The sequence below is a fragment of the Alexandromys fortis genome, unplaced genomic scaffold (genome assembly GCF_014885135.2).
Source record: "Alexandromys fortis isolate MF-2015 unplaced genomic scaffold, M_Fortis_MF-2015_v1.1 scaffold_27, whole genome shotgun sequence".
Taxonomy (NCBI): Eukaryota; Metazoa; Chordata; class Mammalia; order Rodentia; family Cricetidae; genus Alexandromys; species Alexandromys fortis.
The window spans coordinates 761859-779763 of NW_026067952.1; the positions used below are offsets into that span (position 1 = coordinate 761859).

Genomic DNA, 17905 nt, shown 5'->3' on the forward strand with positions numbered 1-17905 from the left:
GCTGTGTATAGCATGTGTGTGTTGGTGAATATGTATGCATGTGTGTGGTGTGCACATATGTGCTGAGATGGAAGTGTTTCTGTGAAGAAATGGAAACACAGGGATTCTTGTGGGTCCTGCCAGTCAGTGGCTGGGGACCCTGGAGCTGTTCCTCCAAGATACAGCTATCTGCTTCCTCATGATGGGGTCCTACTTTCTGAGTAGGGAGGACATCAGAGGCAACCACTGGCTTATCTGCGTGTAAGAACAGGCTTGCTAACTCCAGAAGTCATATACACATGCATAGTATACACATGAATAAGGCCTGAGTCCACCCACACATACACATGCATCCAACGTATGCAGATGTACACATACAGACACAAGTCCATAATTGTTTCGACCTACCTACAACACGCTCACAGGAACACATCCTCAGATGCACACATACAAGTATGCATTCCCCATGTGCAGGAGCACACAGGTATATGCACAGACCGTGTCCATAACTGTTCCAGCATGTCCCTACTCCGCATGTTTCTAGGCACACATCCTTAGCACACGTGTGTGTTGTGATACATAGGACGAACCTGTCTCCTAAGGGGGGGGCACACCCTGCTCTCCAGTCCTGGAAATGGTGGATGGGTTTCAGTTAGAAAGTAAGGAGCATAAAGACAGCTTGGTGGACTCCTTGGGGTCAAAGAAAGTTGCAGCAATGGCAGGTGTCAAGATAGTAGGGCTTCTAGGCCATGAGCTGTTCTCCTAAGTGGAGGCCAGGCAGGTGTCCCCAGTTCAGTCTGGGCCCCTCTAACTTTCCCAGAGCAGAAGAAACTCTATATATGCTGCACGTGGGTGAGTGAGAATCCCCAGCCTCCAGCCAAATGCCTTCCCAGCCCCACAACTCTCTGCTCCACAGCCTTTCACCCCACATGTCCCCGCTCCTCCTCTTCCTGTCTGGGAAACAGACCCCAGCGAGGAGCCCTGTGCTTCTGGGCTCTGATGCAGACTTCGGTTGCTCTGTGGCTGCAGAGTCTCTTTGTGGGACTTAGCGCCCAGCACCAATGCATCCCGTACTCCACCTGAGGCTCAGTGGGCAGGCTGGATGGTTCTTGGGACATGGGAGAAGCCTGGCAGATGTGAGGGCCACAGTGCGGGTCCACTGTTCTGTTTTGAGCATGTTTTTCAGAAGAATCACTATTGTCACGTTATTCCATGTTTCTGTGCATGCCCGGCAAGTCGCCTTGGGTTGTTTATGATGTGTTTTGCTGGTGTCTCTCTTCTTGTTTATGCTGCCAGGATAGATATGATTGTGGGCCCCCCACCCCCTTCAACTCCCCGGCACAAGAAGTACCCTACCAAAGGACCCACGGCCCCTTCGAGAGAGTCACCCCAGTACTCACCTAGGTTAGGATGCACTGCCTTCTCCCAACCCTCTGTGAATGGCCAGCCCCTTTGCTCTCGGCCGCATGATGGCAGCAGCTTGCACTTCTCTTTCCGCAGGGCAGGGGACATTCAGGTTCTCTCTCTTCCTAAAGGGCATGTTAGAGAAAAGGCTACTCTTTGCCAGGGCTGTTAGGTGGTGCCCCGAGTCCTCCATCTACAGGGATTGCCTTTCCGTGGACTTCTCTATCTATCTGGTGAGGCTACGAAAGCAGAGGACACTGTGCCCTTGACCAGCTCAGGCCCTTCATACCTGCCCATTACTGGGGTGACCACCACACACACCTTGGCTCTGTGTAGATTAAAGCAGAAGGGTTTACTTTCCTGGGCTACTTCCTTGGATGTGAGATGCACCTGCCTCCTAAATTGTTCTGAAGAATAGTGACGGCTGAGGATGTAGCTTGGTGCTAGAGCACTTGTTTGGCATGTGTAAGGCCCTAGGTTCAATTCCCAGCACCGCAGGGGGCAGAAATAAATGAGAAAATCCCCTATAGTACACCCACCACCAAGCTGACTCTGTCAGTTCTGGTGTTATTTTAAGTTACCACCACTATCATTGATGTCGTAGATAAGAAAGATGGCAGCAGACTGGAGAGATGGCTCAGAGGTTAGGAGCACTGGCTGCTCTTCCAGAGGTCCTGAGTTCAATTCCTAGCAACCACATGGTGGCTCACAGCCATCTAAAATGAGATCTGGTGTCCTCATCTGGCCTGCAGACATACATGTAGGGAGAATATTGTATACATAATAAATAAAAACATCTTTAAGGAAGGAAGGAAGGAAGGAAGATGGCAGCCCACTTTATTCTGCCCTTCAGTTGATTGACAGATGACAGATGGGGCCAGGGAATAGTCAGATGGCAAAAGCCAGCTCTGGTGTGGTTAGTAGAGACTTCAAGACCTGGTTACCTTGTGACCACTCAATAATTCCGTCTCCCTCTGGTGGGCCTGATTGTCTAGGAAAAGTAAAGCTCCCAGGAGCAGGCTCGGAGAGGGCAGGTAGACACTGCCCTGTCTGTCAGCTGGGGGCAGAAGAGCTCCGGGTGGCTCAGAGAGTTTGGGAAATTGGAATTGGCATATGTAGCATCTGCCCTTTTGGGCCAGGGTTGCTGCTCATGAGCACATAGGTCAATGTGATGAGCATACCATGAGAGAGGGACCCCGGGGGAGCGGGCAGTAGATGGTCAGATGACTTCCAGACTAAGAGTGGCCCATGACACTATCTGCCAAACACTGAAGCCCGTTTTGTCCCCAGGGTCTTTCTGACAGTTGTGGTAGAGCTGGCCATCCAGGCATAGGCTGGGAAGGCCCTGCAGACCTCAGAGCCCTCTCCGCTTTCTCCTGTGTTGCAGCCGGGTGATAGACAGACACACACACAGGACAGGTCTTAGGGCACAGTTGCTCTCTCACTCAAGAGGTGAGCAGCACCCAGGGATTGAGTCTGGTGCCCCAGCCTGAACCTTGGGGGAGGAGGTGGCACAGGTCTGCAGAGGACCCCTGTCTGACTACCTTGCAGTAACTTGAAGCCCACCCCTGAGATCCGCCGGGCAGATGGCCCATCATGTGGCAGGGTGAAGGGGCTGTGCACCTGTGCCTGGACCGTGTGGACAGCGGGACAACAGGGAACCTGTTCCCTTGCCATTGTCACTGATTCCCCCCGCCATCCCTCCCACCCTCCTTTGCATGAGCCCAGCACGAGTCCAGTGGAGCATGCAGAAGCTGCCCCTGGCTGATGCAAGCCTGCACCTCCCTCTGGAGTTGCCAGAAAAGCAGGCAGGGCACCCCAGTTTGTATAAAGTTAAGGGAGAACCTGATGACATGCACCTGCTGGCGTGTGCTTTATGGATGGGGCTACACAGCTCAGCCACACTCTGGATACAGTGGGCTTCTAGGCTCTTCACGGGCTCTATTTTTACGTGGTCTGAAGCTCCCAGTCCATGCTCACTCCTGTGACACCTGCCAGCCTCTCCTCATGCTCACATAACATGGCCTGGATCTGCTGGTGCCACACGGGGCAGATAGGAACCCCCCTCCCCTGGGACAAAGGAACTTCTTCCCTTCTTGTTGGTATTATGCTATCATTACTGATCAACCCAGTTGAGTTTCTCACCTCGCCCAACACTTTACAAGCACACACATTCATTCCCATGGGTGTGAGTCTACCCCCCCCACATGTGAGTTCACATGCACCACACTTGCATGCATGCATCAGCACACTTGTGTGCGTATACCCCCCACCCCCACCTCACAAATCCCTGGTTGGCAGTGCTCATCTCTCCCCTGGTTGTGCTTTGACCATTCCTATGTGGCTCTTGTTTCCTTCTCCCTTCTTCTGATGCATGGAGCTGACACTCACTTCCTCCCTGCTTCTGTTGTCCTTGCTGCAGACATTAACACTGTCCCTGTCATACCCATTGGGGTCCAAGGAACTCCATGGCACATTAATGTGGGAGTAAAGCTCGCAGGGGGTGGCACTTGGGCAGAGGCACAACCTCCCCTACTCTGATCACTTGGTTAGATGCCCACCAACCACCTCTGACCCCCTGGGTCTAAGTATGCTGTGGACCAGTGAATCCCAGGTCTGGGAAGAGCCATGCTAGGGAGGGCCCTAGGGAGACATTTCCCTTTACTCCTTGTTAATGTGCCAGATCCCATGGGGATGGAACAGATAGGAAACAGGACCCAAGGTGTCAGGAGGCAGCCTGAGGTCATGAGGCACCAGCGTCCATCTGCCTGGCACCTGCTGCCCCCCGGTCGGCTCTGGATAGGGCTCAGAGCCCAGATCTGGGGGGCTGCGGGTTAGCCCAGGAAGAAGGGGCAGGGGCCTGGCCACACCCTCCCAAACTCATACTTGGGGGCTGGGTCTCTATTCCCGCTAGAGTGGACCAGATTGTGGGGCGGGGCCCAACAATAACAGACAAGGACCGCACCAAAGGCCCAGCAGAGACGGAGCTGCCCGAAGACCCCAGCATGATGGGACGGCTTGGGAAGGTGGAGAAACAGGTGCGAGAAGCTTGGGTGGGGAATGGCCTCTGTGCTCTCTCTCTCAGTCTCATTTTGTTAACCTGTGGCTGCCGAGTAGCCCAGGAATAAGGGTAGATGCAGCAGGAAGTTGCCTGAAGTTGCACATGGCCCTACTTCTTCCCTTTCTCTTTTCCTTGCCCAGTACTCGTCTTCACCCTGCTGGAAATGCATCCTTAGGAGATACCACCTGAGTCCCTCTGTGAGCTGGCCTGAGCTCAGACACACACTAAGCTCAGAGGTTGAGCTTTGGGAGTCTGGGGTAGAGGGAAGGGCGGTTCCCGTACCTGGGTTCCTTCCTTCGCCCCTTCTCCCCTGGGTGCATCCTGGGTCCTCTCCTCAAAGGCGCCGCCAACAGCTTCCATTCTTACAGGTCTTGTCCATGGAAAAGAAGATAGACTTTCTGGTGAGCATCTATACGCAGCGAATGGGCATCCCACCAGCAGAGACAGAGGCCTATTTTGGGGCCAAGGAGCCTGAGCCGGCACCACCGTACCACAGTCCGGAGGACAGCCGTGAGCATGCGGACAAGCATGGCTGTATCATTAAGATCGTCCGCTCCACCAGTTCTACAGGCCAGAGGAACTACGCTGCACCCCCATCCATGCCCCCTGCCCAGTGTCCTCCGTCCACCTCATGGCAGCACAGCCACCAGCGCCACGGCACCTCCCCTGTGGGAGACCATGGCTCACTGGTACGCATCCCACCACCTCCTGCGCATGAGCGGTCGCTGTCTGCCTACAGTGGGGGCAACCGGGCCAGTACCGAGTTCCTGAGGCTGGAGAGCGCCCCAGCCTGCAGGCCCCCTGAGGGTGCCCTGCGGGATAGTGACACCTCCATCTCCATCCCATCTGTGGACCACGAGGAGCTGGAGCGCTCTTTCAGTGGCTTCAGTATCTCCCAGTCCAAGGAGAACCTGGATGCTCTGGGCAGCTGTTACGCAGCCGTGGCGCCCTGTGCCAAGGTCAGGCCCTACATCGCGGAGGGGGAGTCTGACACAGACTCAGACCTCTGCACACCATGTGGGCCTCCCCCACGCTCTGCCACTGGCGAGGGCCCCTTTGGAGATGTGGGTTGGGCGGGGCCCAGGAAGTGAGACTGGGCTGGGCTGCTGGGCCCCGTGCCATACCCACTCTAGGTCCTGATTTGGAGCTGGAGTTCCAGGGCCTCTCCTAATGTGACAGAGTGACATAGAGCAGTGTGGATTGAGGGGATGCTTGTGGGATCTGGCTCTCAGGGCTCATGTGGAGTGGAGAGGAGGCAGGGCTCCTTGGCACACATGGTAACATTTTATAGAAGTTCTTTTCCAACCAAGAGGGGGAGATTGAGGCCCCAGGAGCTACCTACGACAGCAAAGCTAGCCCTGCTCGGTCTTCTTGGGGGACAGATATCACCCTGTGTGTGAGGAGCAGCAGAGTGATGGTGGCACCTGTAAGTGGGGGTGTGGCTGGGATCAAGTACATGGGAGATAGCGGTGAAGTAGGGCCTGTCTGCTGCTGACAGCCAGTCCTGAGGCCCAGGGGTCTCACAGCATAGGCTGGAAGCTCAGGAGGTACCATAGGTTGCTGGGAATGGTCCACCCTCACATCTGACTGCTTATCCCCCAGTTCCTGACTGCCCCAGTAAAGCATTGCCAGGCCCACTGTTTGTGTGTGGCTAGGAAAAGCCCCTGTCCCTGGGCATCTCGCTAGAGAGCTGCTGGCCAGCATCTTCCTCTTCCAGGTTCTGTGGAAGATCAGGACCCTTTTCCTGGATCTGAGGAAGGGATGAGTCCTTAGGGGCCAACCTGGAGCTTAGAACTGACCCTTGGGCCCCACCCTTGGCTTCCACCTCTTAGGGGAGGACCCAGTCCACAGCCTTTTTTTGGAAGGGGGTTCTGTGGGAGGTTCTGGCTGCCTTCTCCCTGGCACTGTAGCCCGGGAGGTCTGGCTTGGCACCCTCATGGCCTCACTTTTTCTTGGTGTGGCGCTGGTCTTCAGGCTGTAGCCAGTACATCAAGAGAACCATCTGGTGAACAGACCAGCGCTGTCCTCAGCCAGGGCACCAGCTTGCCTGCTGCCCACTTGGCTCTACAGATCCAGGCAGGGCTGAATGGCACGACCTCGTCAAACTGCCAGCTCTTTCTCCACGAGAGCATGTCCTCTGTGCCTGGTCAAGGATCCTTCCCACGGAAGCTGGCCATCCACAGTCATTCATCCACTCGAGGTCCCTTGGCTGTGGCCTCTGAGTGTTTGGGGGAATTGGGAACACCTTGTCCTCTACTCTGGTGAGCAGGACTCTGTCCATCTTGTGAGTGGGCCATCTTGGACCGTATGGCAGCCAGCTCTAGAGGGAGACAAGGTAGAGCCCTCAGCTGTGGTTCTGCAACATCTGGCACAGGGGTGTCCGGCAATGAATGATATAGCACTTTGGGGCCCCAGTCTCTATGAGGCAACAGCATTCCTGGTCAGTGAGGGCAAGGCTGGAGAGCTTGAGCCTGGGAAGCGCTCTACCCACTTCTCCCTCACCCCCCTTTTAAGTGTTGTGGAAGGGGTAGAAGCATCTTGGGGGGATAACCTCTGCAGGAGGCACCCCATCCCCAAGGAGAACTTGAGGTCATATCTCTGTGAGGGACCTGGGCATCTGGGGAGCTGTGTCTGCTATCTGATGTGGCCTCCATGTCCTCCATGTCAGGGTTTCTAGGGACTGCACCTCAGGATGCCTCTGCCAGGTGTCACACTCTGTGCCCCTTGGTCCCCTAGGGCCAGTGCCGTAGCCAGCTCCTTGGTATGAGAGATGTCTCTTCCTATGTGGGCATGGCGGGCAATGTAGACAGGAAGAGTAGCTGTCCCTTCACTAGCCTTCTCTTGGAGAGTTGAGCCTGGGCTCAGACCCTCCACCTGACACATGGGAAGAGTCCAGGGCAGAGGGGCAAGTGCACCTGCCCTGGACAAACCAGCTGCCAGAGTACTTCTCCCCTAGACCTGGGTAGGCATAGCTGTCTCAGCTCTAGGGAATGTGGGAAAGAGGTCTGCATCTGTCCTACATGGTCCACACAATGTATCCTGCCTCGTGTGCATGGCCCCACATCCTGCCCCCAGGGCTGCCGTGGATCCAAGAGCCTGGGATACCCTGAGCTGAGGTTTTGTGGGATGAAGGTGGACAGGCACCCTCCCTTCCCCAGAAACCCTGACCATACAGAATCTATCAGAAACCCTCATTTAGGTTACAGTAAAGAGAGACAGGCCGTGGCCTGCTCTGCAAATGAGTACTGGTCAAGGCTACAGTGTTGGCTACTCAGAGCAAGTTCATCTCGAGGGGTAACATGGGAACCCTAATATGAGAAATAACCGAACCCCTTCTTGGGGACCTAGACCCAGGCCCGAACAATACAAATGTCCACTGCCTTGGCATCCCCCCCTCAGGGAAACAGGACAGGACGGAGGCTAGAAGCTCCTATAAGAAATTTGTGCACTTTCTTGGGTATTCACACGTAACCAAGTGTGGCTGAAGGCCAGCAGCTGCCCCATGGCAAAATTTTCCTCAGAAAACATTTATCCCAACACATTCCCTCACATGCCTACCAGCACATACCCATACACTGGGCATGTAAGTACATTCATATATGTATACACAAAAGCTTACAGACCACGCTTTCATATGCACGCACAAGTATACACACAGAGACACAAGTGTACATACAGCAGGTGTACTTTCAAACATGTATTCCTTGTTACACACATACACATGAAAGCTCACACAGTTTGCCAGACCACACATACATACCTATGAACACATGTAAACATACAGGCTTTTAGGTTACATGTTAATTCTGCATGTGTACATACAGCAGGTATCCACCTTTATACCTGCATAGTCACATATATGAACATGTGCACACACACATATGAGTAACCTGTATGTCTAATGTATACACACATGTAGGCTTCAGCCCCCAACACTTTAATCTTTTTGTCTTTGGCTCTTCCTAATGGGAGCTACCTGGAGAGCGTACCACAAGACTTAACGATGAATGTTCTAAAGTGTTGAGCACTGACTGGGTGGGAGTTTCACTGTCTAGAGCTTCTAGGCAGCAGTGGTAGAGGGTCCACCTGGAACCCATTGAATTCCCACACTGCCTTCTTGGACTAGCTGGTAGCTGTCTGTAGGAGCCAAGAGAGGCTGTGGCTAGGTCAGGGTGAAGCAGCTCTAGTGCCTGCTGAGGTCCAGATCAGTCTTTACATTGGGTCGTTCTTGGTATTGGCCAGTTCTCAGTGCCCTTCTGTATACATGCCTGCTTCATCATGCCAGGCTGTGATTGGTGTCTTCTGGCTTAACATCTTCCTTCCGGACCTTTCCAGTTGGCCTCCGGGAAGTGTACTCTTGTCTACCAGGGCCAGAATATCTGGGGTGAAGGGCCATCTGCTGTCCTACATGTGATCTGGGCAGACCAAGTGTCCATTAAGCTAGCTGTTACCCTTTCGCCTAAATGGGTCTCTTTGGAGGGCACTCTAAGCTGTAGTCATCCTCAGTCCCTAGAAATGGGGCACTCATATCCAGGACCCCCTTCCACCGTTAATGCACTGGTTTAAGGTTCTTTTTCCCCTTGAGCGGATGGCTACAGATTTGGAATGTGGGAAATAAGGCCTTCTGCCATCCCTACTGGGTTTATCCTATATCAGGGGCACTGTGAAGAACACCCTTGCTTTTTGTGGAAAGAAGTGGGCCCAGAGATGTCTTTAGACCTCAGAGGTGAGAGAATCTGGGACGGGAATGCCGTTCTGAAACACCGGAGATTGCGTCTTTCAGTTTTCTGGCTGTAAATAGTGCAGAGAGTGGAGGCTAATACACTTGTCCATGGCTCACACCCCAACACCAACAGGACAACATGTGGGCCTTTCTCTGAGGCCACAACCTCTTGAAATAAACATGAAAAATTTGGTTTGAACAGTGGGGCCCACAGTAGAAGGATCCAGATATCTGGGGCACCTTGCATTCTGGCAGGGTGGGCTGGGTTAGAGTGGAGAATCAATACACAGAACACCCCTGAAGCCCAAGCTCATGTGGCTGGAATGATGTCATCTGCTCCCATGATGTAGAGACACTGGCCTTCTGCTCACCTGAGACTTCCCAGAGCATAGGATGTAGGATGTGGGGAAAGAGTTTCAAGAAGAATCTGCAGGCATGTCTGTCTGTCTTTCTGTCCCAGGTTCCTACTGTGCCCCAGCTGAGCTTCCCGGAGGAGGTATTGTGATGGAAACGAGGGTGCCTCTTCTTTCTGAGGGGTCTTCAGCATGTGCCCAACACATGCCTTAGGCCCTAGGTTTAGGGGGCCCAGTGTCCCTGTGAGTAAATAAATTGGGGCCACAGTTTGATGAATTTTGCTTATCTATGAGGTGGTTCTAGCAACAGGCCTTGGGAAGCACCAGGAATGGGAGTAGAGAAGGAGCTCTGTCTTAGATGCTCCTGGTGTTCTGGCTGACAGAGGATACTGGGCCTGACCTATGACCCACCCCGAAGCTCCCCTGGTGTCTAGCTCCCTATCAGAGAAGGGATAGTCCGCAGGCTGTTCTGGGACTCTTAGACAGGAGTACACACTGCTAACACCGCACATCCAATTGGGACTGGCTTTTATAAAGTTGTTGCCTTAATGTATGTTGAGGGAAATTCACCAAGGTCACCCCTGCCTCTGCCTGATACAGATACACTGGACTCCACCTCCAGGTCCTGCTACTGGAGAAGAGTGCCAGTATGATGGGCTGCCCCTAGCAGTCCCACACGGAGGGGCTCAAAGCTGTGATCCCCTTGACATCATCCATCTGCCTGGGATGGTTCCATATACAGTGCAGCGCACCCTGCGCTTCCAGCCCACACTTGCCCATTGCAGTCTTGTCCCCCCTGGCCGCAGCTGCGGCTGCAGCTTCCCCATCTGCGCTGTTGCCTTTGGCTGTCTTTGCACTTTTGTTCATGCTCCAAAGAATATTTCATAATGCCTTCATACTGACGTGCACCCTAAACATTTTGTACGTGCCCTTGGGCCACAGCAGATGGCCTCCTCCTTTCGGCCAGCGTGCCGCCACCTGCACACTACGCTGTCTTCTAGGGATAGATGCCCAGGGAATGAACTCTAGTTTTCTAACTGACCAGCTGAAATGCTAACGTACTCGACATGAACAGAACGGCACTTGTGCTGTGCGAGCGGGCCAGTGTGTGCTCGCAGGGAACTTCGGGGCATAATCCCGCAGCAGGGATGCATGCAGATGGTTCTGGAAAGTTTTGCTGCCACAGGGCTGAGTTCAGATGCCCAGTGGACCTGTGCACTTAGTAAAACAGTGATTCAACTTGAACCGCCTGGCCTCTTCATTTGCATGTGTCTCCTGGAAGCTGGTATAAGGGCTGGGGGTCTAGCTAGGGAGGCACGGCCACTCAGCACTTCAACTTGGGGCCTCTCAAGTCCCAGGCTGTGTTTCCTGGGGCTGTTACCTGAGTTGTTAGTGTCAGAGGCTGGGTCCTTCCAGTCTTAACAACCTAGGCTCAGCCACTCATCCTCAGTAGGTCAATCAGCCATGAAGGAATAGAAGCAGAAAAAGATCTTTAATGTGGCTACATAGTGAAGATGAAGACATCTACTCACACCGCCCATCCCCACATACCAAATCCATCTTCAGAGTCCTTCCATTAGGCTGAAGTTGAAATGGGAGGCGAGAGGTATGGTCAAAGTGTGGCCCTGCTCAGTCTTTGGCCTTTCATCTTTCTACCAGAACACCTTACAGGGCACCTTCAAATAGCCAGATGCCAAGCGCTCTTGGCATAGCTCGAAAAGACATCCTATGTCTCCTTTGCAGCATGACCTCCAGAGAGTCTATGGGGCTACATGATCCTGGCAGGCATTGTGGATGCCAGTGAAGCCTTCTGTTTCTGGGCCATTGTGATCAGTCTGAGTTTGAGGGCAGCTGGGCGGCCTGACTCTTGACGGCTTCCACCTTTTTGGGCATGGCCAATGTCCTGTGCGCCTCTTTCTGGCTATAATCACCTTCAGTGGTGCCTGCCTCATTTCTCTGAGCCTAGAGGTCTCCTATAGGATTAGAATTGGAATTAAGAGTTGGCTGTGATGAATAGAGAAGGCCTGAATAACCAATGTCACTTGTTCACAGAGATATAACCCCAGCATAGGGGAGTCTGCTGTCTTGTTGCTCTGTTTTGCATGACTTCCTCCTTTAGGGTATGGCTACCACTCTTAATATGACCACAGTAGTAAGGCCATTGCAGCCAGAAGACTGGGAAATGGAATCTTTCTACTAGGTACCAAATACCTGGTTAAAAGAAGCCGACTATTAAGAGAATGAGTAAAGATGCCTGGGGGGGGGGGTCACCAGATGTGTGTTCCCTTTGGGTGCACCTGATCCATACATCAGAGCCACGTGGCCGTTGGTTATAGACATTGGCCAGTCAGCCAGTGACCATAGACAGAGTAGAGCATCAAGGATGGTTTCCTCTGCTTAGAGCTGTGCCTGCCCCAGGCTCTCCGAAATCTGTTCTGGCCACGGTGCCCTGCCCAGGCTTTCTGTGTTATGCTATCTTTGTAGGATAACAGTCTCATCTGTCATCCGTCTCATAGGAGGGGAAACTGGTGTATGGGAGCCTGAGAGTCTCTGGTCAGCAGGGAAGTGCCGAAGCATTCTGGAAAGTTCCTTCAAGGATAGCCATGTTGAGGATACGCTGGGAATATCCCCTGTTCTCACCCTCACCAGGTAGCCACACCGTGGTGTCTTATGGGTCCTTTAGGTATCTATTGGCTAATATGGGTTAGTGGCCTGCCATTCCATGGGAAGGAATAAGAAGCAGGTCCCTAGACTGAGCCTGGGGCTGTATCCTATGAGGGATCCCATGGACAGCTGACACCCAGGGATGCTCTTCTTAGGGAAGCAGTGAGTTTGGGCATTCAGGGACTGTGTGGGCACAGAAAAACCCAAGGCCCCAAGACTCTGGCCTTGGGAAGCCACTGCATCCTGGCACTGTTTCCGAGGGCATTTCCTATCCTATTCAAGAATGTCCTTTAAGTCTATTTCCCTGTCTTTCTCCTGATACCTCCTTTAATCCCAGGACTAGGGAGGTGTGAGAGGGCTTGAGAGGAATATAAGGCAAGAGGAGACAGGGGATGCAGTCTGCAGTCTGAGGATTCAGTCTGAGCATGCAGTCTGAGCTTGCAGTCTGAGGATTCAGTCTGAGGATTCAGTCTGAGGATTCAGTCTGAGCTTGCAGTCTGAGCTTGCAGTCTGAGAATTCAGTCTGAGGATTCAGTCTAAGCATGCAGTCTGAGGATCTGTAGAGACAGGATTGCCCCTTCAGTCTGAAGATTCGGTAGAGGTAAAAAGTCCCTCTAGCGGCTGCACTGCTTCTCTGATCTCTCAGCTTTTCACCCTCTGATTTCTGACTCTGGGTTTTTATTATTAAGAACAATTAGAACTCGCACTACAGATATCCACAGGATAACTGCCCATGTCCAGAATAGCTTGGGGGACACTGTGGGTCACCTGTCTAGAGACAGCTCGGGAATGACTCCCTAAGTTTATGATGCTGCTAATGCCTCTCAGGGACAGATGTCCCAGAAGGTTTTGGACGTTGGAGGGGAGGCCATGCCTAGGAAGGCCACTAGGTGGCAATGCTTACCAGGAGAAGACTCCTGCGCCGGACACAGACAAATCCAGATTCCTAGAACCTGCCTCTCAGGAGGCCGGAAGCACACATGCTAAGCCCTGCCTTTCTCAGCTAGGCTGACAAGCTTGGTTAGCCACACCGGTCACTAGGGGCCCAAGGGCCAGAAGAAAGCATGGGAGTTGTCAGCTATGGGATTGTGGTAGACTCTGGAAGGTCTAGAGGCATGGCAGATCCTGGATTGTGGGACTTGAGCCTAGACCCTTGAAGTCAATGTGAACCTGAGCCAATGAACGTCCATGCCTAGGGCCAGGGCACAGAGAGGGCCTCTGTGCAGAGATGATTAATGCAGGATCTCAGGCCCCACCCTGACCAGAGCACCAAGGCCCAGCCTGTCCCTTGCCCAGGAGGGCTGTTGCCACACCTAACGTGGGGGTCTCACTTTGGGAAGCTGCGAGCCCATCTCTCTGACATTTTCTTGTCAGTCTCAGATCTGGCTCCATCCAGCCTCTTTCATAGGTCCAAACTGGAGGTGAGGGGGATGTGTGAGACGAACCGAGGGGATTACAGGGAGCCTGCCCTCTGCCTCTCTCATTGTCTGGAGTCATACATACCCTGGATGCCCACACTCTCAGCCTGTCCTGAGGGCCTCCACCCCTGCTTGTTCTGTCCCTCCCTAGGGTGTGTACCAGCACTGATGTCCTTCAAAGCCTAAACTCCACAAGACCCAGGTGGGTCTGTCTTCTATGGATCCCCACTCGACAGGACTTGACCTCCACAGGATCTGACTTTAAAGGAGCCTAACCTCCCTAGAGCTGGCTGGTTTGACTTCCTTGTGTCCCAACCTCTGGAAAGAAAGCTATTCCTGGCCTAGCGTGCAGATCCTAGCAAGCAAGGGCATTTTGCCCCTTGAGGCCTAAGAGGGTCTTGAATCATTGGTGCCTGGAGCCACATGGTCCTGCTCATACCTCACCTGTGAGCTTGACCCTCAACCAGAGCCTCTGGCCCCACACGCACCCCTGATTCTGCTGCGTTCTAGAATACCAACCAGAGCAATAACAACAGGGCCCAAAGCATGGGCCCTGTTTACTCAGGGACCAGGAAACTGAGGCCAGGGAATTGGAACAATAAATAATATTGTCTAGGCTCAACAGCTGTCAGGAACAGAACCCTAAAGCTTCCTCCTTGTTTCTTGTTCCTGCAGTCCTTCTGCCTTGAGCAGCTGTCTCAGGTATGGGCACCCTGTGCAAGGAAGGTAGATTTCAGAGAGCAGCTGGCTACTTACTTACCCACAGCAATGGACCCCGGGTACCCCACGGTCAACACCTGGTGCACTTTTCAAGTTGCTGACTTGAAAACCACGCGGCCCCACTCTACCCTCAATTTGTTTTCTATAGGCTGACGCCGACCTTCTGCACCAAACTCAATGTAATTTTCTTCTAGTATCACCTGGCTGCCCTTCCACCTGGCTGGGTTCCCATCTTCTTCTTAGGGTTCAAACCCATCCCCTTCTTCTTACCCTCTTTTACAATGTCCTCCTCCCCTTAAATTTACCTCAAATCTTTCTGTGTCCACCACACTTCTTGTCCCTCAGGTACTGTGCCCCACAGGTAGCCTTTCTCATGGAGCACTGTTGCTCCTGTGGCCTCTTCTCAAATGACCTCTTTCTGTGATCCTATCCTTCTAATTGGGTTCCGCTCCTGGCATCCAGGGTTGGGGGGGCTTGTTGCTAGGTAGATTCTGGATACCTCTGAGTCCTCTATAATCCTCTCTCAGTTTACAGTTGCATCTGCTCAGTTACAAGGTGAAATAGAAAGATTTTGTTATTGTTTTTTTGTTTCTTATTTGTTGAGACAGTTTCTCTGTGTAGCCCTGCCTGTCCTGAAACTTCTTCTGCGGACCAGGCTGGCCTCGAACTCAGAGATCTGCCTGTTTCTGCCTCTTGAGTGCTGGGATGAATGGTGTGCACCACCACTGCTCAACAGAATGTTTGTTTGTTTTCATTTTAAAATGAAGAAAAGTTCTAGATTCAGTTCTCAGCACAACATGCACAAAGTTAGAAGTGGGAACCTTGGGCAAAGCCTGCCAAGTCTGCAAGTTGGTAGCAGACAGAGGAGCTGCCCAGGCTGACACTGTGACCAGGGGCATCTATACAGCATCTGTTGCATGACTACTGCCTGGCAGTGCCCACCCCTGACTGCAGGTGCTGCCTGGCATTCTCTGCCCACTGTCTTGGCCACAATCTTTGGCCTTGGGACTCTTACCATTGAGCCTCAGTTTGCTCTGGTCTGTCCACTACCCTGTTCTCATCCTCATGTACTGTTAATATTTAAGTAACCCACAGCATCCCTATCAGGTTTGACCCTAGAAAACCAGGGCACCAAACTCTGATAGGGGTCTGAGAGCTCTTGCAAGGCTGCTAGGTTGCATCTAGAGGGTTAATTGAATACACCTTTGCCTTGTGAATCCACTTTCTGGCCTAATGGTGAAGTCAGGGGCTGGTTGAGCAGCCTTAGATCAGATGTTATTCTGTCTTACTGGACCTTGTCATCCATTCTGGGTATAGCCACAGTCAGAAGGAAGGCCCCAGGGACAGCTCTTTCCTGGCTGGGCTCTGCCAGATGTGAAGTGCCCCCAAATCTCTGCTCACCACACCCTGCAGTCTCTCAGCCCTCAGCAGCCTGGCTCTCACAGGGAGTTGCAGACCGTGTTCCCAATCCTGCACAGAGCCAGACAGCTGCATCTGGGGCTACGCTTGACATTCAGAGCTGCTATTTTTCTCTCACACGTGGGTCCTTACATTTGCGTTGGAATGAATTCCGGCTAACTTTTTTGCTGCTGCTGGCAGACAGTTCTCCATGGCTCGCACAGCATGGACACTTCACACCTGCCCACTGCTATCCCTAAGGGAGCCTGGTGGACATGAGCAGCTTTGCCCCCATCCTGACCTCTGTCCTCATCTGGACAGAGACATAGCTCCCTTTCCTGCCCACAGCCCCTGCTTTTGCTTTTGCTTTTGCTGCTTTTGCTGTGTCTGAGCACACCTCCTTCCCCACTCAGTTCCCCTCCCCCATCAGCTCCCTCTGGTAGGAATGTCTCCATGTTTCCTTCCCTGGCACTAGGGTACATACTACCAGCCCTGGGGTAGATGCTGGAGCATTGGTTATGTGAGCCACTGTGGGTCCTGGATCCAGACCTGCCCCATCACACTGTAATTTGATTGACAGCTGTTTTTCTATTGCCAATTTTGCTAGTCTCTAATCTTCACTATTTCCTTTCTTCTGCTTTTCTTTTTAGGTTTAATTTTCTCTCCTTTTCAGCTTCTTTAGGTGAGAGCTCAGAGCATCTTTGAACTATTCTGTTACACGCAGGCTTTGATGCTATCTGTGCCTTTCCCTCAGCACCACATTGCCTGCCTCCCACACATTTGATATGTGCGCCTCATTTTCATTTCAGTTCTAAGGAGTTTTTCATGTTCCTTAAGTTTCATTTCTGGGGATTCTTTGGGGGCCACTATTTAGTCCAGTTTAATTTCTTTATTTTCTGGAACCACAGTTTGTGTGAGTCCTGCTCCTTTCAACTTACAGTAGGCTCCGCTTCGTGGCCCAGGATCCGTCTGGTAGGGTCAGGAAAAGTTGATCACCTGTGTGTTTGGGTTCCCTGCAGAGGTTGGAGTGATTTCTGAATGGTCTTGTGAGTTGTGACTCAGCCTTGCCTTTGTTTTTGGAGGATACTTTATTGAGGTAAAAATTCTAGGTTGTTTTTCTCTTTTATATGTAAATACATTGTCTCCACAGCTTCTTACATTGTTTCTGTTAAGAACAGTGATTAATCTTAGCCCAGGTGGTAGCACCTGCCTTTAATCCCAGAAATCAGGAGGGGGGCAGAGGCAGGAGGTTCTCTGCAAGTCTGAGGCCAGTCTGGTTTAAATAGTGAGTTCCAGGGCTGCCAGAGATACAGAGTGAGGCCCACTCTCAGAAAAAAAACAGACTGAAACCAAACACACAGCAGCCTAAGAAAGAGCGGTACTCAAAGAGGGAAAATACAAGCAGAAGGGCTGTGGGGGCTGGACAGGGCTGCACATACAAAGAGCCTAAGACACACAAAACAGCACATAAAAAGCACTAATAGTAACTCTAACCAAGGACATGTAGTACTGATACAGTACAAACCACTGCTGGAAGAAACCGAAGACCGAAATAAACGGAAAGACAATTGTATTCACCAGGAAGACAATATTCTTGGAAAAAAGAGGAAATCTGCTATTCTTTTTGGAATTTTAATTTTCAATTTTTTTTTAAATGTGTGGGCATTTTGACTATTGTGCCATCTGTATGCAGTACCTCCAGAGGCCAGAAGAGGGTGTGTGGAATCTCTGGAACTGGCGTTAGAGTGTTGTAAGACGCCTTGTGGGTTCTGGGGACCTGAACCTGGGTCTCTATAAAAGCAACCACTGAGTCATCTCTCTGGTCCCATCTGCTATCCTTTTTAAAATTTATTCTTATTATTTTAATAGCGGTGGTGTGTGTGTGTGTGTGTGTGTGTGTGTGTGTGTATGCAGGTGTCAGTGGAAGACAGAGGCTTCTAGACCTGGAATTACAAGTGATTGTGAGCTGCCTGGAATGTATATTAGGAACTAAACCCAAACCCTTTGTGAAGGCAGCATGTGCCCTTGACCTCTGAGCCAGCCCAAAATCTCTTGTTTCTTATTCTTCCTTTTTTTTTTTTTTTTTTTTTTTTTTTTTTTTTTTTTTTTTTTTTTTTTTTTTTTTTTTTTTTTTTTTTTTTTTCTTTTTTTTTTTTTTTTTTTTTTTTTTTTTTTTTTTTTTTTT

At 51.8% G+C, this 17905-nt stretch overlaps 1 protein-coding gene across 6 annotated transcripts in view; it reads left to right on the forward strand.

Moving 5' to 3' along the window:
• Kcnq2 (potassium voltage-gated channel subfamily Q member 2) overlaps window positions 1–5535 on the forward strand; it is a 53846-nt gene extending 48311 nt beyond the window's left edge. For 5 of the 6 annotated variants that reach the window (XM_050151115.1, XM_050151116.1, XM_050151117.1 and 2 more), the window contains 2 exons: window positions 4298–4421; window positions 4813–5535. In XM_050151115.1, coding sequence (XP_050007072.1) covers window positions 4298–4421; window positions 4813–5535 — 847 coding nt within the window. Of the gene's footprint in view, window positions 1–1275; window positions 1384–4297; window positions 4422–4812 lie in introns of all 6 variants that reach the window. The other variant, XM_050151114.1, reaches the window with a different exon arrangement.
• Window positions 5536–17905: the final 12370 nt, after the last annotated feature.